Source organism: Phyllopteryx taeniolatus, chromosome 12 (assembly GCF_024500385.1).
Source record: "Phyllopteryx taeniolatus isolate TA_2022b chromosome 12, UOR_Ptae_1.2, whole genome shotgun sequence".
Taxonomy (NCBI): domain Eukaryota; kingdom Metazoa; phylum Chordata; class Actinopteri; order Syngnathiformes; family Syngnathidae; genus Phyllopteryx; species Phyllopteryx taeniolatus.
Window position 1 is genome coordinate 8739657 of NC_084513.1, and position 22776 is coordinate 8762432.

Sequence of the window (22776 nt, forward strand, 5' to 3'; positions counted from 1 at the left end):
TGAGGAAATTGTATATTTAGCCATTCACAAAAAAATAAGAAAAGACACAATTTGGCCCCTATTATATTGTGGTATAGTTTCTCACAGAAGTGAAATATTTAGCACTGAAAACACTATATTTGATTGCTAAAAGCCTGTTTTTTTCTCCAAAATAATTTTAAAAACTATTATCTCAATCTTTGCTCAGAAAAAGTAATTTCAGTATTTTCCCACAAAAATGCAATACTTTAACACAAAAAGTGATAGTCATCGTCAGAAAGGATTGATTTAGCCAGCAGTGTGGTAAAATGCCATATTTGACCATTCAAACACTACATTTGGTCAGACAAAGGCTGAATTTGGTCACAAAAATGATCTAGGAAAATGTGTCCAAGAAAGCGATGGTTTCACACAGAACTGAAATGTTTAGCCATTACAGCACTATTTGCTGACACACAAGCAATATTTATCCCTCAAAATGCAATAGATTGTCGCAAAAAGGTATATATTTAGTCATAAAAAAGAACTATTTGGCCAAGAAAATTGTAGTTTAACTCGTAAATTAAGTATGTAGTAATTAAAACACTGTTTGCTCACAAAAATAATAATAGTAATAGTAATATTTTACACAAAAATACAATAGTTGACCACAAAGGTGATATACTTGGTCACAAATACGATCTATTTAATGGTGGTGTCCCACAGAAATGCAGTATTTAGCAATTAAAACAGTAATTACTCCATAAAATGCTGTATTTCTTGATGAAAACACAATAGTGGACCAGTGAGGCATAGGTTGGGAGCGACTGGTCTATGTATTACACATTTTACCCTTGCATGCCAAATTCTTGAAAATCATTCTCTGAATGTGTACTTCCACTATGGCTCTGACATCAAACTATCGTTAAATTACCTCTCCTCTTCCATCATGTGGCAATTTATGACTAAATGCAATCAGGGACGGTGTGGAAGCACACACACTGCTTGAAAGAGGACACATTCAACAGCCGGCAAAGACTGCTGCAGAAGGTGACCTGTAAGATGTTCATTTACTGAACGCCAGTAAGGCTTCCCAAGTCGTTTTGTCCCTTGTCCATTCACTGACACCCAATGCTGCACCATAAGAGACAGTAAAGTCAATTCCATTAACAAGACAGCTCTTATTGACTCTGACTGACCCCTTTTAAAGTTGGACTGTTAAAAAATATAACAAGAGCGTTTGTTTTTTGGAGCCTGAAAATGCAGTTCATGCAGTGAAAATGGGTCTCTAGTCGGAGTTATCATAGGTTTCCATGTAAATGCTGAAAACGGTGAACACTTGAAGAAGTAGTAGAAGTAAAGATGCATATGTAAAAAAAGGACTAGCGAAATTAAAAGTATTCAACTCCTTGATTTAGATTAAAAGTAAAACACTACAGACTCTGAAGTGTTCATACTGTAGATACAAGTATCCATCCATCCATTTTCTGAGCCGCTTCTCCTCACTAGGGTCGCGGGCGTGCTGGAGCCTATCCCAGCTGTCATCGGGCAGGAGGCGGGGTACACCCTGAACTGGTTGCCAGCCAATCGCAGGGCACATACAAACAAACAACCATTCGCACTCACACCTACGGGCAATTTAGAGTCTCCAATTAATGCATGTTTTTGGGATGTGGGAGGAAACCGGAGTGCCTGGAAAAAAACCCACGCAGGCACGTGGAGAACATGCAAACTCCACACAGGCGGGGCCGGGGATTGAACCCGGGTCCTCAGAACTGTGAGGCTGACGCTCTAACCAGTCGGTCACCGTGCCGCCTGTAGATGCAAGTATAAAGTAAAAATGCATTTTCACAGTCAATTTATGAGCCCTTTGGTGGTGTTGATAGGCCTGAAAAGTAACATGTCGCATGGCGGTTGTTATTTCGTTAAATTAAGACCTAACTAGCGTTGACAATGCCCATCTTGATTGTCTTGCAAAATGAATGAAAAACTTCTCTGCAGACAAAATAGTTTCCCATTTTTTTAAATTTACATAGTGCTTGTACTGAGAATGGGGAAAAAAATTTAGCTAGCATTGGCTCAGGCTTTAGTGCTATAAAACAACATGTTCCCATAGCTTTGCTAAAGTTGAGAACTCACAAACAAAAAATTGCTAAAGTAGCTAATAATAACAACTGAAAAAATACCTGTTTGTGTTTTTTCAGATTAGAAGGTGGATTATTGAACACCACAAGGTCAATTTTGTTAGGTTGGCACAAGACACAACGCATTTGCCACCAATCATTTTATGAGCCGACGACATCAAGCAATTCTCTTAAATCAGGCCAGTGATTGGTAATGTTAAATCTGCTGTTGGTGTCGTTATGAGGTTTACCATATGAAATAATCTGGTATTATTCCACATTTGTCACGTGATTAACATCCCTGTGAAGTGTTTCTAATGATCCCCATTTATTTCTATTATACACAGTTTGAGAAGACATTTAACTGGTCCCTACCCGCGGGACGACGACGAACGGCGCCAAACAGACAAACACATTCGTCCAACTCAAGAGTGGAGAGCCAGGGGAGATCACTCACTGATGTATGACCAGCTGGTTATGCTCAGAGGCTGCATAAACATATTGGCACTATGATGTCCACCAATGGGGCAGCGCGGTAAACACGCGGTGACCTAATGGTAAGGATGTGTGCCTCGCAGTTCACAGTTCCTACCATGTGTTGGGTTTGCATATTCTCCCCATGCTTAATGTGGTTTTTCCTGGGTTGACTGAAGACTCTAAATTGTCCATTGGTGTGAATGTGAGTTGAATGGTGTTTGTCTGTATGTGCCCTACGATTGTTTGGCGACCAGTCCGGGGTCTACTCCGTCTCTCGCCCTAAAGTCAGCTGACTCACACGCAACCCTAATAAGGACAAACGCTATCGAAAATGGATGGCTGGTTGTTCACCAACAGCGTATGAACAAATCATTGTGAGATTTTCACTATTGATTGTTGGCATGTCAATTGTTGTTACATTAGGGATGTCCTCCATTGGTGGAAGCCAATTTCCAGTTTCCATGGACACAAACTATATGGTGTCAGATATAGTCCTTAGGGTCTGAAATACAAATTGCAGCCCCAGTCACACTTTGACACATTCATGTTCCATTTAGCATAGAAAATATACAATTTATGGTTTGCTATGGTCAAATTCACCTTTTTTTCTCCCTGTGCAACCGACTGTATCCTCAACTATTTATAGCTTCCAGACATAATTTTGTTCTCATTTTTTGTAACACCCTAAGATGTGACAAGATGTCGCCAAAGCCAGTCCATATGTTAAACCCATTAGTCAGTCCATATGTTACACCCATTTAGCCCTTTCTTCTGAGTCCACTCTGTGAACTGGAATCATTTTTACAACGTTGTCGTCTGTACAAAACTATCCGTTTTGTAGGGTAATACTAAGTATCTGTATACAATAAGTTTCACTTGTGATTTAGAAGGCATCCTTTTCATCAATTTTTTTCTTGTAGTCTAAACATCAGAAAGAATATAAGCAAGAGCAAAGTCAAGGAAAAATGGACTCAAACTTTATTCTCTGTTTACAAAACAATCCAATGTCAACCTCAATAAATAGACATCCACACAGATGTTAAAAAACATGATCATATGACACATTTTCGCAATCAACCTTGGCATACATGAAAGCATGAGCAAAGGCAACAGAGATCTTTGCAAACTGGTCACACTGAATAAAGTGTCAAGACGACCTGTGTACGGTGCACATTTTGGGACACCCTGAGTTGTAAGATGGAAAAAAATACAACAGATCTCAGGAGCACATCTGCCAAGCAACTGGTATCAGACATCAGCTTTACAATCACCAGGTGTCAACAATAGATTTTGAATGTTTATGGAATTGAGGGTTAGGGTTAAGATTAGGGCTTACTCCTACAGAAGTATTTTGTCAGGTCTGCTGTCTCTGCAACCTGACCTCTGGCCCTTTCCCCTGTCATTCTGAAAGAGCAAGAGAAAGTCAGAGAGTGAGAGATAACTAAAGAGAGAAAGGGGGGAAAGAGAGAGAGAGCGAGAGAGAGAGTTTGAGTTCAAACAATTGAAAGAGTTTGAGATTGAAAGATTGAGAGAGAGTTTGAGATTGACAAATTGATTGCAAGTTTGGACAAAGGCGTGTTGGAGTCAACCAGCTGCTGCACATTATCCTAATAATTAGTAGCCGCCTGCTCTTAAACTGGCTTTGGACTTCACCATGTTGCCAGAGTTAAACAACAGCTTTTGTTAAATTCGTTGCATCCAGTCACTTTATAATCCCAATAATAGTTTGTATTGTGACTATATGTTCTGACCAGTAAATCTTCTATTCCCATTTTGTTACCCACTCACATCTGGCACTCCCGGTTTGGAACCGGTTCCCTGCCTGCCTGTACTCTGCACCGGATTCCTCCTAACCCAGTGATTTCCAACCAGTGTGCCATGGCACATTAGTGTGCCATGAGCGATCTTCAGGGAAATTATAAAATTTTACTTAACTGTTCAAAAAATTATTCATTTACAAGAAATAATGTATCTTTGTTCCTCTATATATGCCAGCGAGGCAGACAGAACAAATAAATGCTCTTCTATTAGATGGCAGGAATTCCATACAGTAATTACTGTGCATCTACTTTTTGTGACATTTTTGTTTGTTGGTGTGCCGTAAGATTTTCTAATTGTAAAATATATGCCTTTGCTCCATAAAGGTTGGAAATCACTGTCCTAACCCGCTTGCTCGAGAGTCTTTGCTTCCAGCCTAAGGCCTTTCCGCCACAATCATGACCTGTCTGCCATCTAACTGGATGTCTAACATATTTAGCGATTGAAGCTGTTCCTCTAAGGAAGCATTTTTTCTAAGGCCATGTTGATAGTATGGTTGATGTTTTGCCAGTCAATGGTGCAATTTCATGAACAAACAAAGACATTCATGGCACCTGGTTACGTTTAAGCTTATACATGCTGCTGTAGGGTTAAGGTGAACTAAAAGCAACTTGACAGTGTCACATCTGAAACCTGGCCATGATGTCCTAAAATGTACACCGTACCTGTGTGCATTTCACAGGTTTACTTGAACTTTGAAACACGATCCTCACAAAACATTGTAAAGGTGCAATTTATGGCTGGGTTAATGTAGAGTGAAAGCTACCCATTGTACTGTATCTCCCTTCTATTCTATTCTACATGTCCCCAGAGATCTTGACCTGATGGCAGTGGGTGTAAAAGGGACAAAGGTTACCAAGGTGTTCCTTCAGCACCTTTACCATTCGCTCTGTCAGTCAAAGATAATTACCCAGACAAAAGATTATCACACACCACTCGCTTTTGAGAGACACGTACTGCTACATTTAATTGCATCTCGCCTGTAACACGGTCACTTCCTTTGTAATTTTAGCTTAAATTCACTGCTGATTGCAGTCTCATCCTTAACGCACACAGAGAGCAGTTTAGTATTTTTGAAGCGAAAGGAGGAATTTACAATAGAAACTTCCTGTTATGCTACATGCAGCCCCCTATGGGTTTGAGGTGAGAAAATGACAAATAACCTACAAATTACTTGAGCCAAAAGTGCAGTGACAAAGCCACAGGCCTTTACATCATTGCAATAATATAATCTCTTGGCGTATAAGACTGAATTTACACTGTATGGTACAAGTGACCTGATTCTGATTTATTTATTTTTGTTCTCTCAAGTGGCACAGTTGGGATATGCGTCATGAAAAAAACGCCAGTGATCTTCAGATTTGAATCAGGCTGGCTCATAATGTGTATGACACCAATTTGATTGTTATCAGATGTCTGCCAATGCGGCTGCAACATACAGTAAATGCACAAATCGGATAAACCTCTTCAATCGGTGACGTTAATACACCCGTGTATGCCCAAAAAAAAAATCACCTTGTGTAAATCTGAACAACAGAAAAAGCATGGACTACTATGCAACATTATAGATACAGTGAGCAATAAATAAGGAAAATATTTTCCAGTAATGGTCATTCTAGGTTAGTCCAGGTCAGCGAAACAGTATATAATGTTAAATATTTTTATAATTTATGTATTATTCTTTACTTCTGCCTTGTTGCTGCCCGGGGTTGATGCTTGTGGAGCTATTTACGTGAAATTTAGGGATCTGAGCATGCAGGTTATTTTGTGAGTCGTATGACTGTAAACACGTTCATATCGTAAAAGTGTCACTTGATATTTATACAGTATACAAAGTGTATTTAAAAACTGTATACACAGTAGACATAAAGTTGGAATTGGGCACTTGGACCTGCATTGTAAATCCAGCCTCAGGGATTTAAAAAGATTTCTAAAAAGTAGCAATAACAACTGTGTGAAACATAACCTCAATCCGATTAATTGTTCGTGTTCTGTTTAATCGTCTAGTCCCAAATATGGATTTAAACCTATAGGCATGTTTGTATATACCTGTATTTTTCAGCCACTCATGGAGTCAGCACATACTAGATATGTTATGTCAGTCTTTTATTCGATCTACAGTATATTCACTTGAATTTGTTAAAAATAAACTAGTTAGAAATATTTTTTTTTTCCACAGTAGTCTTGTATAGAAGACGTGTCATAGGCTTGCGTCAACTGGTATTTTATTTTTTATTCTTGAATGGCTTGTCAAATACTATCCATCTATCCATCCATCTTCCATACCGCTTATCCTCACACGGGGCGCTGGAGTGCTGGAGCCTATCCCAGAAAACTCCGGGCAAGAGGCGGGATACACCCTGAACTGGTTGCCAGCCAATCGCAGGGCACATATAAACAAACAACCATTCGCACTCACACTCATACTTACGGACAATTTCAAGTTTTCAATCCACCTACCACGCATGGTTTTGGGATGTGGGAGGACACCGGAGGCTCGGGGAGAACATGCAAACTCCACACAGGTGGGGCCAGATTTGAACTTGGGTCCTCAGAACTGTGAGCCAGATGTGCTAACCAATCATCAACCATGCTGCCGCCTGTCAAATACTTAATTAAGAAAATATATAAAAACACAGATGACTGTTGCTTGCTTCCAGCCATCTTGTCTTTTGACACCAGAACTAATTCTCTAAATGTTGTACTGTATGTACACCAGCCCTTGTCTTTGCAGTTTCTCATGTACGTCTATTTCAACATTAGTAACATGACTCAGTGTTTTGTGTTATTGGGTGAACAAATTCTTTGTTGGCATGCATTTAGAGTTCTGTCTCCACTTGACAGGTGTCATTTAACCCTCATGTTATGTTGCGGGTCAAACAGACCCATTTTAAAGTTTGCAAAACTAAATAGAAAAGGTAAAACAAACAAACCAAAAAAGAACAATCCCTATGCTTTGTTTTCTTTTTCAAATTATAATATATACAGTGAATCCAGTAAAAATATTTTTTTCAATTGCAAACCCAGAACAAAAAAAGTCTGAATAGAACTTCTAAAATGTAGTTGGTTATTACGAAAGTTATATAAGGAAAGTAAATTACAAAACAAAACAGTTTCAAGGACCAAACAAAAGTGATTGCAGATAGGGGTGAATAATTGCATACTGTATTTACAGCAAATGTTGACATCACTTAAATATCAAGACGATCTAACACAGAGTAGTAAATCAACACGGTACAGTAACATTATCTCAAGGTATGCCATGTGATGCACAGAGGGAAGATGGGTAGAAATTAGAGTGTGGCCATTCCGGTGACTTCAGATGTCAACCTAGAACAGTACAAAAGAAAAAAAATAAACATAAAAGGAGTGAAAGAATGTGTGCATTGGAGGAGGAGAAATTATACCACAGCAGCTTGTTATGTGCTTAATCTTTTTTTCACAACCCCTCTCTGCTCTTTTTTTAAATCCTCCTGTTACATTCATTTCTTGAGAACAGCAATAACGTTCCTGAGTCAATTTGACCCGGGACATGTTAAAAGTGTCAGAAACATGAAAAAAAAAAAAAACACAGTGCATTACTTTTCTTAGATTGTGCTTCAATGGTGCTAATTCCATTGACATTGAGTTTTTTTTTTAAACATAAGCACTGGTTTTGAAACTTTGCTAAATTGCTATTGATTGCTATTGAGTGATTTAACTGATTTCTGATTTTTAAATGCATTAAATATGTTTGAAGATAAGTGATGGAAATTTGCAAAAACTGAGAACAATGTATTCCTGACTTTTTGAGATATTGCATTAAACTCTTCTTCACCATTGTCCGGATTTTTGGGGTGTGGCTAAAACAAAGCAGAGGTCCGAACATTTTCTGGCGTGAGTCGGCCCTCCCATCCATCCATCCATTTTCTGAGCGGCTTCTCCTCACTAGGGTCGCGGGGCGTGCTGGAGCCTATCCCAGCTGTCATCGGGCAGGAGGCGGGGTACACCCTGAACTGGTTGCCAGCCAATCACAGGGCACATAGAAACAAACAACCATTCACACTCACAGTCATGCCTACGGGCAATTAAGAGTCTCCAATTAATGCATGTTTTTGGGATGTGGGAGGAAACCGGAGTGCCCGGAGAAAACCCACGCAGGCACAGGGAGAACATGCAAACTCCACACAGGCGGGACCGGGGATTGAACCCGGGTCCTCAGAACTGTGAGGCTGACACTCTAACCAGTCGGGAGTCGGCCCTCCCCCACTACATAAGTACTGAGCTCCTTCTTTCCATCAGTGGCTGTCCAGCGCAAAATTCAAAAATAACTTATTTTTAACATTACAGCATGCAGTTTGCTAGCAAGTTATACCTACAACCCAAACAATGCATGTTCCATGAGGTGTTATGTGTTATTTGGGCTACAGTGTCTGTGTTGTGCGGACGGCGGACGGAGCGAGGCAGTGATGAGTTGGACGACCCGCTGTCTCACTAGACTACCAGCTTGCTACCCCTCTGGCTTGCTCGCCTGAAATCAGGTCATTCAAATTTCTCAAGCTTATCTACATCACTAGCGAAGATCTCTGTCTAACTCTCTGCTCCCAAGCCAGCCCTGGCAACATAAAAAAAAGTGGGTCTTCTACACAAAGGCTACCAATTAGAGGAAAGGGCGTGGTCTTAGCCAAATATGGAAAAAGCAGAGACAAAACTGGGTCAAATAGAAGTAGCTTTCAGAGGGGCGTTTTCTGGACAATTGCATGACAAAATCAAGGTGTTTTTTTTTTTAATGAAATTAACACTTTTATTCTAAGTCTATGTTAGAGAGTCACTCTATGGAGGTCTACATAGCCAAAATATGGGACCTTTAAATTAGGTCAATATGACCTACATAACATGAGGGACACAGCTACCCAGTCAGCTTACTGTATTACAAAAAAATCCCCAAAAGATGGGGATGTAAGCATGCAATGGTAAACTCAAACTTTGTCCATGCAGGCTACAAAGTTCTGAATGTGTTTTATATATATATATATATATTGCTGTAACAATTTATATATATATATATATATATATATATATATATATATAAAGGAAAACAATAGTAAATAGATATTTTGTGGAAATATGCTAACTTATGCTCTGCTTTGAATAATTAGATGTGCTCCGGGTCATTATTGCTGTTCCTGAGAAAGCAAAAAAATAGGACGATTTATATATACAGACACACACACTGTATTTATATATATATATATATAGATATATATATATACTGTATACATACTTAACTATAGCAATTCATATTGTTTGTTTTGTTCTTTTGTTTTGATTGGTTGCTCTTAAACTGAATTTTAATGATGAAACATGTTAGACACGAACAAACGCACAAGTCACAGCAATAGGTCATACATAGAAATAAAAAAAAACTATTTGAATTTTCCAAACAGATACCAAGATTAATTTAGTTTAGTTTATCAGCTGAGGGTGATTTACATGAATAAATAAAAACAAATGTTTCACAAAATATCAAAGATGTTCCCTTAGTGATACACTTTCTATATAATAACAGCAATTAAAATACAAATACAAAAGTTTCTTACAGGCTTTATATGACAATGCAAACGTAAGTAAATCCGTGGGGTAATACACTGATTATTGTTGTGAGTTGTCTGAAATCACAGCCAGTTTTTGGAAGGCCACTTCAGGATGTAGTCATTGCCGAGGGGTCATTCCACATGGCGGCCACGTCCCTGAACCTGCCGTTGGAGTTATAGGAAATAATAATAATAATAATAATAATAATACCTGTTTTATAGCACCTTTCTAAACAATCTAGGTGCTTTTCAAGAACAGTCCATACAAACAGTAAAATACAAGAGGAAAAAAAAAATTCTGAAACCATTACACTATATATTTTAAGGAAAGCAAGCGCTATTAAATTCTGCTTAGCTTGTTATTTGATTTCACCCTTAGAAGTCACATAAAGTCGTACTTGTGGATACAAGGGTTTCCCTGCATTTAATGGCGATCGTGTCTAATCAGTAGATTTTGGATTTGTCAAAGCTGGAAACATCACGTAGATTGTGTTTGTTGATTTGCAGGCGAGATGGTGAGAAAAAAGTCATGTGAATAGCAATAAACCTTTTGAATTGAGTTTTATTTGGAACTTTTGTATACAGTGTTTTGGGACTGCTGAGATACAGGGGCCATAAAATGTGGCAAACTTGCATTTGTTGGTGATTTTATTTATTCACAATCCACTTCTCTACTCGATTAAGTCCAGACAATGTATCGGATAGCTGCCAAATACCAGTGTTTCCTGAGACATAATGTGTATAAATGGGCAGAACAGTAAAACTAAACCAAAAAACAAGATGCTTAGACAATCAAAATTCGCAGTAGTTTATTAAGCCTGATAATGTCTTGTAGCAGGGACGTCCATAGATAAATAGAAGGAAGATGGGAGTTACTTCACCCTGTGTTAATGAAACCGCTAAAACCAATTAAATATATTGTAGGTCAACACATGTTAAGCAGTTAAACTTAGAAGAAGAAAAAAAAAGTCTAAATTACAGTTTGGTGGTACCGGTGACATGGCAAAACAGTTTTAGTATTACTGTGATATAAAAAAAAAAAAAAAAGATAAAAAATTGCATGATATTTTGCAACATTCAATTTACAATATTAAAAAGCATGACATTTTTATTATGCTTTGTTTACATTTTTAATTTTTTTTAAATAAAAAGGCAATATCTTACATCCATCCATCCATCCATTTTCTGTACCGCTTATCCTCACTAGGGTCGCGGATGTGCTGAGCCTATCCCAGCTATCTTCAGGCGAGAGGCGGGGTAAACCCTGAACTGGTCGCCAGCCAATCGCAGGACACATACACAAACAACCATTTGCACTCACATTCACACCTACGGGGAATTTAGAGTCTTCAATTAACCTACAACCACAATTCCAGTGAAGTTGGGACATTGTGTTAAACATAAATAAAAACAGAATACAATGATTTGCAAATCATGTTCGACCTATATTTAATTGAATACACTACAAAGACAAGATATTTAATGTTCAAACTGATCAACTTGATTGTTTTTAGCAAATAATCATTAACTTCGAATTTTATGGCTGCGACACGTTCCAAAAAAGCTGGGACAGGATCATGTTTCCGACTGCGTTACATCACCTTTTCTTTTAACAACATTCAATAAACATTTCAGAACTGAGGACACAAATTCTTGAAGCTTTGTAGGTGGAATTCTTTCCAATTCTTGCTTGATGTAAAGCTTCAGCTGTTCAACAGTCCGGGGTCTCGGTTGTCGTATTTTACGCTTTATAATGTGCCACACATTTTCAATGGGAGACAGGTCTGGACTGCAGGCAGGCCAGTCGAGTACCCGCACTCTTTTACTTCGAAGCCACACTGTTGTAACACGTGCAGAATGTGGTTTGGCATTGTCTTGCTGAAATAAGCAGGGGCGTCCATGAAAAAGACGTTGCTTGGATGGCAGCATATGTTCCTCCTAAACTTGTATGTACCTTTCAGCATTAATGGTTACCCATGCCATTGGCACTAATGCAACCCCATACAATCACAGATGCTGGTTTTCGAACTTTGCGTCCATAACAGTCTGTTACAGTCTTTCTGAAGTGATCCTGAGCCCATGTAGTGATACCCTTTACACATTGATGTCGGTTTTTGATGCAGTTTCTGCCTGAGGGTTTTCGGCCTTGCCGCTTACATGCAGTGATTTCTCCAGACTCACTGAACCTTTTGATGATATTCTGGACCATAGATGATGAATTTCCTAAATTCCTTGCAATTGTACGTTGAGGAACATTGTCCTTAAACTGTTTGACTATTTTCTCACACCCGTGTTTACAAAGAGGTGAACCTCGCCCCATCTTTGCTTGTGAATGACTGAGCAATTCAGGGAAGCTCTTTTAATACCCAATCATGGCACCCACGTGTTCCCAATTAATCTGTTCACCTGTGGGATGTTCCATACAGGTGTTTGATGAGCATTTCTCAACTTTCTCAGTCTTTTTTGCCACCTGTCCCAGCTTTTTCGGAACGTGTTGCAGCCATAAAATTCTAAGTTAATGATTATTTGCTAAAAACAATAAAGTTTATCAGTTTGAACATTAAATATCTTGTCTTTGTAGTGTATTCAATTAAATATAGGTTGAACATAATTTGCAAATCACTGTATTCTGTTTTTATTTGTTTAACACAACGTCCCAACTTCATTGGAATTGGGTTGTACCATGCATGTTTTTGGGATGTCGGAGGAAACCCGAGTACCTGGAGAAAACCCATGCATGCACGGGGAGTACATGCACACTCCACACAAGCGGGGCCGGGATTTGACCCCTGGTCCTCAGAACTGTGAGGCAGATGTCCTCACCAGTCGACCACCGTTCCACATGCAGTATCTTACAGTACATTCAAAATGTGTTACAATCTTAAATCAAATGTCATTAAAAACCTAAATTTCAGATTGAAAATGTGATATCCGGTAACACAAAAATGTTACAACTTTAAATAAAAAAAGAAATCATCTGACAAATTTTTATTTAACTTTTCATTCATTATAATCTTTTAAACTATTATTTTAGTGTATTTAAACAATATAAGTAAAACATGACATCTTGTATGATTGAACCTTTGTTGTATTGTTTATTTTTAAGTGAAACAGTGTGTTGTAAATTAAATAAATAAATACATAAATAATGGTGTGCTGTCTCTCAACATTTTAAATGTTTGTTCTAAAACCTTTTGATGTGGGTCATGTTTAAATTTATTATTAGAGTATGCGGCGGGCCAATAAAAATATGCAGCGGGCCACAAGTGCCCCTCCCCAGGCCATACTTTGGACACCTCTGTCTTCTAGGTTTGTATTAGCTTTCAAATTTGCCTAAGCTAGTAATAGTGCAGTTACCTGGCATTGATGAGATACTGGGCGAGGCTGATGTTAGCAGGCGTCCCGGTGATGGTGATCTGTCGCTCGGATGAGCCTTCGATGGCGTTTGCAATCTTGATCTGTGCCCCCGACATTTGTCGGATCTCGTTGATTTTGGTTCCTTGGCGTCCAATGATGCAGCCTATGAGCTGGAATAATAGCAGGCAGGTTAGATTGTCACTGGAGTTGAATCATTCAAGGAAGTTGGCTGTTTTTAAGTAGGCAAGTGAAGTTCCAATAGTTTGAGGTGACATGAAATCAGGGTTTTTAACAGTATAGTACAGTAAACGCCATAGGGACCGAGTTCTATCGCGAAATGCCAAAAAAAGTAGTTGACGCCCCTATTTTTTTTATGATTGCCTGTATTAATATTTTAATCACACGTATCAATGCAAACTCATATTACAACATTAGACTTGAAAAATAAATGGCTTAATGGCTTTGAGCTAGAAAAAAAAATGCACCGTAAGTGCACTTGTACATGCACTTTGTACATGCGAAGATAATGTCCAATCATAATCCAGGCTAAAATGAGCTCCTTCCCAACATACAAAGATCTGAGTCTCTCAGTTGAGATTCATCACTTCAACAATACTTCCTTGATAACAATTACTACTTTCCTATTAGACAGCTTTGGCACCATCTTGTGGTATCTTAGGGCATGACAGAGAGAGCACAAAAATACACGAATAGGTAAGTATTTCAGCCGATAGTCAATAGATTCCACAAACACAAATATGTACATTTATAACTTGCGAACCGCAAATAGGCAAGTTTACTGTAAATGTTCTTAAAGTCATAAATCAAAAAGAACATCAGTGGAACTTTAGACTAAATAGATTTCAGAAACCTTCCTCACATCATTAGGAATGGTGAGCTCATGGGTGCTGGCCGGGGGAGTCGGATCCAAACCTGAAGTGGTCAAACAAAGAAAAAACAAAACAAAAAAACAATAGTTGAAAAGGTCAAGCTTTTTTTGAGCCATAACTGAACATTTGTAGGAGTATACTTGTATCTTGAGGAATAATGGAGGTCTCGCTTTGTGACCACTTGAAGGGAGAGGAAGTTGCGAAAGGCCTACATCTCACAGTAGTTGTTTTGATGTCAACATTATCAACGCAATCTTCCCTGTGCTTCACTTCCTGAAAGCATGAATGGAGGGGTGTAGCTTTGCTTAAAGTGTCCATAGTATGGAAAATTTACTTATTAATTGCATGTATGTAATTGCTTGTGGCTCTGGTGCCTAGCCACCCATCAGTGTGAAATTGAACAAACAGTGTGATCGTTTGTTAGCTACCTATTTCCTAAAATATGTCAGTGAGCAAGCATTTTTGAATTTTTCCAATTGTGAAATCACAGTTTTTAATTTACATGATAACCTCCTTCCGCAGAGAGTTTCTTCGCCCATGACTTGGCGGGTATATGCCATGCAGATTCATCATTGTAAAGCTAGTCATTAGCCTTTGATAAGTGACACATACTTGATTGCTCGGTGGAATTGTTGACTTGGCGGGAGTGGGTGGGCATTTGTGTTTGGTGATACCGTATGTCCTTGTATGTGCCAGAAACTTATTGACAAGTGTAAATCAGTGTCTTATTAATGAAATACTGCCTCCGCAAGGGAAAAGACAGTTCATGCTATCTTTGGGGGGCCTTATGTGCACTTTTTTTAGACTGTGCTCAACATGCAGCCACTCCTGAAAGCAGGCTAAGGGATGTAAAGTGTGCTGTAATTTAGGGTATTTTGACGACAGCTGTGAACTGTTTTTAAATGTGGAAAGACATTCATGAATAACAACCTTACCTAACACATCAAAGGAAACGGTAGGAAGTAAGTCTTCAGAGAGCATGTTCTCACAAAAACTGCATTTTCTTCATAAATGAAAATGACCATGCCCAAACCCCCTTAATTGCAAATTAGCAAAAAAATATATAATAATAATAACAAAGAAAAAAAAAAAGAGAAGCTTTTACAGTGCTGTGCCTCTGTGGCATGTTGACTACGTTTTTTGGAGTTTTCTCTCCCAGGATCTGCTGTTGTTTTGGGGAAAGTGTCTCTACACGGTTTGGAAACTGTCCAAAGAGTTGCTTAAGAAGACTTGCACACTATGCCCACACTCGCAGCCCTTCAGTGAAGTGCTGCGTCAACATATAACTATATTGGGGTAATAACTGTATTTTGTGAATTCAGATGGCGAGGACCCTAAAAGGAACAAGGGGATTTATATTGTCCTAGAAATGACATAAAGACTGTGTTAATGTCTACTTTTACTTTGCACATGCATACATTCTAAAAGGGTAAACTGACAATGGTCACAGCATACTGTAGTTTCTATTTTAGCCATTCACAGTACTAGGGGTTGAACGACCTCAGATTTTTTTGTAGTCGACGCTTAACTGATGACAGCCGAGTTGATGTCGTCGACTAAGCGATGGCATCATTCATATTTTTGAAGTTTTCAACTCGCTACCTGCGCAACTGTTTGCCTTCCGTCTCCAAATTAAAGCTTTCCCCGTCATAGATTTAGCATTCCAGCCATCCATGGGTGCAATTGCCCACCCCTCAAGTCACTCATCCATTCACATTCAGACACCTTCACTGCCCCACAGACAGTCGGAAATTGTAAACTTTTAACACCAACTCAGAGAACACAACCGCAGGGTCGCTACTGGTTACTGTACTATAAATTTAAAAAGAAAATCACAGGAGAGAAAGCATTGCAATAATGTATTGTAGCAACCATGCTAAGTGGATTATTGCTAGATTAAAAATTCAAACTGTCTGTGAGGCAGTGAAGGTGTATGCGTGTGATTTTGTGATTGAGTAAATCAGGGGTGGCTACTGGAAGGAGGAAGTAGAGCGTGCTGATAAACTCAGAACACGTGATTGATTGACTTCAAGCCCGAACAGTTATTGCGCAGTGGTAAAATCAACAAGTCGACTCAGCCACTAATTTATTTAACCCTTAACCAGTACAGATGTGCAGGTGTACACATATACTGTCTCTGTGCTTCTTTGCAAAATCCAATCTGTGGTTTGCATCTTGTGGTATGGCCTGTATATTTCTTCTCTCAGAGTCTTTTTCGAACAGTGGATTGTGATAGATTCATCCCTGCCCTGTGGAGGTTGGCAGTGATGTCACTGACTGTTGTCTTTGGGTGTTGCTTCACAGATCTCACGTTTCTATCATCAACTGCTGTTGATACCCTTGGCCGACCTGTTCGATGTCTGTTGCTCTGTAGAGCCATAGTTTTTTTCTATTTCCGAACATTCCAAAATTGTTGGACTGGCTATGCCCAATGTTTGGGCAATAGCTCTGATTGATTTTCCCTCTTCTCTCAGCTTCAAAATGGTTTGCTTTTCTCCCATATACAGCTCTATGGTCTTCATGTTTGTTTAACAGAAAATGCAGTTTTATCAGGTGAAACCCAAAGCCAAAAACAAGCACTAGCTAATGTTTAAGCAATCAATCTAAAAGGCAACACCTGAGCAACGATAAACATCCATCAGTTCCAATACTTTTGCTCATTTGAAAAGTGGGCGGCTTCAAACAAAAGGTGCTCTGTCCTGAGTTTTTTTTAACACATATAGATGTAAATACCATGAAATAAAACCTGGAATTCAGAACTTTTGTCTTATATTCATCTTTTGATCTGAAACCCTTCAGTATTTTCAGCATACTACAAAAACAAAGGAATTTCTTCTTGTCGGCCTATTTCTTCTTCTCTTTCTTTGTGTTTCCCAGCAGTCTGGATGTCCTGTGGCACCTTGCTGCCTTGTAAAAGTCAGTCTTGGTACTACACCAGACTTCTAATTTGGGGAAACAGATCCAGAATTGTCGGGAGAGATATTAGGTGTGTTATGTGTTGGTAATTTGGGTATTTTTTTTTTTCATTGTCGTGTGGAGTCTCTCACATTTAAATCAATCGGTTAAGATGATCAAAAGTGTTTTGTGTATACCCAGTTTAGGTTTAGTCTTATGGATAGTGGTGGGCCTGCAATCCACACATTTGATCTGTTAATACCACAAGAAAAAAAACACATTCTGTTGCTGCTATTGAGTTTATCGATTGAAATTACTCTTCAAAGCCACTTACAGTTTGCTCAGTGCTGCTGCTGACAGAGAATTGTCTTCAACGGCTTGGTTGATGATGTCCAAACATAGCAGCATTGAAAAGTAAGTATTGCTTGCTATTCTTAATTTTATTGTTGCTACCTCACTATTAAAACTATTAATCCTGTCCGACTTGTATATGCTTTGTTTCACAGCTGAACCAAATTTGCGAGACCATCCATTTGCTTGTCCTGTTCAAGGTCGGAGAAAGCTGGCAGTAGACTACAGGCTGGACTGGTCCTCAGTCAATCACACGGCACAGAAAGAGACCTACCTTTTACACACACATTCATCCCACCACTGAATGGGAATTTAACCCACACTGAACCAACGTATTAACTGTTACACGATCAGTGACTCAATTTGCGAGTCATCCACGGGAATTTAAACCACAGGACTGTAGAACAGTGGTCCTCAAACTAGGGTTCCCAGATCTCAAGGGGTCCGCGAGCTGTAGCTTGGCGGTCCGAAAAAATGTGATCCAATAAATTATTGTTGTATTATTTGAAAAGGTTTGAGGTTCTAAGAAAAATCGCCCCAGCACCAAAACAAAAAAAAAGGAAAAAGGTTTGAGAACCCCTGCTTGAAAAGGTACCAGAAGGAATTTTTTTTTAATGTGCTAACATCCATCCATCGATCCATTTTCTATACTGCTCATTCTCACCAGGGTCACGGGTATTCTGTAGCCCATCCTAGCTGACTTCGGGTTAGAGTCGGGGCATGCCCCGGACTGGTCGCCAGCCAATCGCAGGCACATATACACAAATACAGACAAACAACCATTCACACGCACATTAATTCCCACCTAAGGACAATTTAGTCTTCGGTTAACCAACATGCATGTTTTTTGAATGTGGGAATAACCGGAGTACCTGGAGAAAAACCACGCAAGCATGGGCAAAACATGCAAACACATGAAGGCCAGACTTGAACCCACAACCTCTGAACTGTGAGGAAGATGTGTTAAACACTCATCGATTTGTTAAACACCCACCGTGTAGCCATGTGCTAACAACATGTATCACAAAAAGTGTATGTTTTTTTTTTTTAAATCATTTTTTTTTTCAAATGGGGACTTTCTTTAGTTTAAGTTTCCCAAATTCACGTCATATAATGTAAGGGTGGAAAATTGAGATAATAAAACTCCTACATCATTGCCATCACATGCTATTTAGGCATCCATTAGATGATACCAACCGTTTGGCAAATATCAATGTTGATGCATTACGGTTCACTTTAAATCTGTAAGTGATTCAGTATATGATTATACCTTCATCATGTATGGGAATGAAATAACCTAAAGTGTTCTCAAGGACAGATGCATCGCCTTTGCCAAGTCATAATAATTACATTATTATATCACGGATATATTTTGTCAGTGTCCATTTTGCTTTTAAAAGGTCTAATGTTTTTCTTCTCTAAAAAAAAAAAAAAAAAAATGTACAGATAGCAAGTCATGCTGAAATTAAAACAAAAGGAGATAAGGTGGAAGGTAAGAGAAGGGAAAGGATAAAAATGTTCGTCAGGATGACGACAGAAAAGGACACGTCTACAGGGTCTTGTGGGTACGTACCAGGGAAAGCGGGGGTGGTCTGTCCGAGAGGGGTAAAGGGGGTTTGCTGCATAGCCAGCTGGTGGAGCTTGGTCAGCTGCTGAAGGGTTAGGAGGGAAAGTACAACTAACAGGTTACTGTTTACACCAAGAAAATGTAGTAAACCCAAAAGCAGAGATGGTGAGGATAGGTGGGAACACATTCATGATGGTGGAGGGGTTGGAAAAAACATGAGAAGGATAGAGAAAGGAGAAAGTTTCTGACATGGAGCTCTGAACTCTAAATTCTGATTTGAGTGCATAAGATAGATAATTATACACGTGTATTGTACATCTAAACCAGTGACAGTTTTTTTTTTTTTGTATGTTAGAGTAACAGCACCATGGACGGTCCAAAGTTATTGCTATCGTGCGGCAGTGTTGGTTTCCATTGGAAAACGGGGAAAACGGGTGCTTTCAATTCTGATTCTCCCTTTTTATAGACTTTTAATGGGTGAAAGAGGATGTCAAGTCTGCTCTTGAGTGATTGTACCTTCTTGCGTTACCTTCAAGCGCATCCATCACTGTCCAACTTTGAATTAGTCTATCTGACACGAGGTAGCTCCGGAGATGCTCTTGCGACAAGGATAGATGATAGCAGATTATTAATGGGACACTATACGATAAACTGGAAATTATGGGAGGGACTGACATTAATACGGTGACCACGCTTTTGTTATTTGCGGGATCTGAATGAGATCTGCAACTGACTTTAAAGAATGTCAGAGAAGGGGTGTCACTTTTTTGATCCCACATTCTCAATCTTCTGGATAATTGAAGAATTTTAATATTGGAAGAGAATTAAAAACTCACATCAGGGTGTGGAATGGCATACTGTCCCTGAATCGTGTAAGCCTGTGGGAGACATTGAAAATAGGCATAGTTAAAACATACATGCAACTGAATATGTAAAGATACACAGGTATCATTATTGTCTCGATATGTACAATGATTGTTTAGTTGTTTTTAACAGTGTGCAAATTCATATCATGTTCAGTCATTTTACAGTCAGTATTAAAAGTTGACACACAGAGACCACAACTAGAACAAGGGGTTCTCAAATTCTTTGGTCCAGGAACCCTTTACAGTGGAGATGTTTTTCTAAGGACCCCCTCATAATCCTTAATTAATCTATGTGTACCCCTGAATTGTTTGGGGATTGAAAAATTGCCTATTTTCATGAAAAAGTCATGTTACGATTACAATTTAGAAAATTTTAGAGATGAAACATTTTAATGTGAATAAATCCGAATCAGAATCAGAATCATCTTTATTTTGCCAAAAAACACACAAGGAATTTGTCTCCGGTAGTCCATCCATCCATTTTCTGAGCCGCTTCTCCTCACTAGGGTCGCGGGCGTGCTGGAGCCTATCCCAGCTGTCATCGGGCAGGAGGTGGGGTACACCTTGAACTGGTTGCCAGCCAATCGCAGGGCACATACAAACAAACAACCATTCGCACTCACAGTCATGCCTACGGGCAATTTAGAGTCTCCAATTAATGCATGTTTTTGGGATGTGGGAGGAAACCGGAGTGCCCAGAGAAAACCCACGCAGGCAACATGCAATCTCCACACAGGCGGGGCCGGGGATTGAACCCGGGTCCTCAGAACTGTGAGGCTGACGCAAAGACATTTTGTCAGGATTATGATTCAAAATCTTACAAGAATAAAGTTGTATTTTTCCAAGATAGTCTTCATTTTTTTTTTGCTATTTAAAGTGGAAGTTTACCAATGAAAGTCATATTTTAACAATAAAAAAATGCAACTTTTTCTTGTAAAATTACACATTTTAGGCCTGTATTCACACAAAAAACACATTTTTGTTTTCAATAAAAAATAGGACTTTATGAGTGTAATAATACCCCTTTTGTTTAAACAGGGTTCTGGGGACCCCAGTTTGAGAACCAATGAATTTATTATGTTTTTTTGTTTGTGTATTCTGGTAAAAATGTATAATATTTTAGGGGCTCCAGACAAGATTTCCAAATCTCACGCAAAAGCGCCCCATGGAAAATTACACAAATCTGTTTCAACAAATGATAGTGAATTTGGTGAATATGTGTACCACAACAGGATATACAAAAATCTTAATGACTGATCCAGGAAATTTAATAGGAAGTTGGAAATTTCTGAACTAATTTCAGGGCTTGTACTTTTACAAAGTAGGGAATTTACCCAAATCATCCCCAATCCTGAAGCATGTAGCTAAACTGAAGCTGTTTATTTTTTATTTAATTTTTTTGGGGTAATTTTGCCATCAAATGTCAGAGAATGGTGTCAAAGTTTGATGATCATTTTGAGGATTCCCCATGGAAAATGCGGTGTGATGGCCTGTTCATTGCTGCTTGCAGCTTTAATATTTATTGTGTTTGTGTTTAATGCTATTTGTGTGAATGTTGTGTCAGCATATACACATTTGATGGTCTCGTGACCTTTGGGTTGACTCTTGTTGTAAACCAATGCAATTCGGCCAGCTGGACTCTTACCTGGCCCCCTGAAAAAATGACAGGGGTGGAAGCAGGCTTCGGGCGATAGGGGATCGTGGCACCTTTGGGTGGAGACTAGGAGAGAGAGAGAGAGAGAGAGAGAGAGATACACGAGAGTGATAGGTCTAAGAGATAAAAAAAAGGTTTCTTGTTTTTCAGCTCAGTCAATACGTGTGGAGACATCCATGTGATAGTGATCTTCCGAATCTTCAGCTTTACTTTTAACAATGTCCTTGTACAATGATAGTGTGAGACAGTCTTGACTGTGTGGTGATCAATAGCGCTTCAGTCGTCTCCTTGGCTCCAGCAATACATGATGATCCTCACACCTGTATTTGTAGTACGATTCTGCCCATGTTTGCTTTTTTTTTCTGTGAAAGCAGGTTGCACAGGAATCATGGGACTTTCCCAATCTATTGTAATGACTGCTGATGAATCAAGTTGTGCCCAGCAACAAGGCTGTTCAAGACAGTGGTGGGCTTAATCAAATTTCCTCTTGCGCTTATGTGCTTTGCATGTATCATGAAGCTACTGTACAATGCTAAACACACTTGATTTGCAGCAGTGGAACAGATTCTATTGGCTAAGTGCCAGCCCATTGGTACCAATCAAGTATAGGGGATGCGGTTATATTAACCAGTGGTGGCAATTTATTTGCAGTCTGTACACGGAGAGGTAAACATCTCCTACTGTGGAGGGAGACTCCCAGTTTCCAGAACACCATAAAAAGTCACTAGATTATTTACAAGTCACATTTTTTGAAAAACAGTCACGTGAGAGGCCGGAATAGCCGCTAAGAAGGCAATAACGAGAGGTCCTTGCTCCAACCTTTTTATTAAGACACCTGGGAAGAGTTTCGAATTGTGGCATATCTATATATATATATATATATATATATATATATATATATATATATATACAATCACACACAGAATTTCATGCACATATGATTCAGATACGGATCTGAGGTTGTCCGATTCTGTGCAATTTTCCTGCTGAACCAGGTTACCTAAACACAGCCTTCCTGAAAACAACAGTAAAGCTATAGCAGTAGATTGTCTTCATGCTAGCAGACAATACCTTCTTCTTTGTCGCTAATAATTTGTATGGTTTAAACTACCATGAGCACGTTTAGCATCATTTGCATAGAGAATACACTGCGGGGATTGACTTCCCTCTCTGAAGAGGGCGGAGAAAATGAATATCTCTGCGAGTCTGAGGAACTTGTCTGAGGTGGAAATAACCCCAAAAATAAT

The 22776-nt window shown here is 39.0% G+C and overlaps 1 protein-coding gene across 9 annotated transcripts in view; it reads right to left on the reverse strand.

Annotated features, from left to right (window-relative positions):
• Positions 1–3513: 3513 nt before the first annotated feature.
• pcbp3 (poly(rC) binding protein 3) overlaps positions 3514–22776 on the reverse strand; it is a 56203-nt gene continuing 36940 nt past the window's right edge. For 5 of the 9 annotated variants that reach the window (XM_061792337.1, XM_061792335.1, XM_061792333.1 and 2 more), the window contains 6 exons: positions 21521–21595; positions 19846–19887; positions 19016–19094; positions 14187–14239; positions 13307–13476; positions 9481–10111 (listed from right to left, as the gene is read on the reverse strand). In XM_061792337.1, coding sequence (XP_061648321.1) covers positions 10057–10111; positions 13307–13476; positions 14187–14239; positions 19016–19094; positions 19846–19887; positions 21521–21595 — 474 coding nt within the window. In that variant the 3' untranslated portion in view covers positions 9481–10056. Of the gene's footprint in view, positions 7707–9480; positions 10112–13306; positions 13477–14186; positions 14240–19015; positions 19095–19845; positions 19888–21520; positions 21596–22776 lie in introns of those variants that run through there. The other 4 variants (XR_009791111.1, XM_061792341.1, XM_061792340.1 and 1 more) reach the window with 4 other exon arrangements.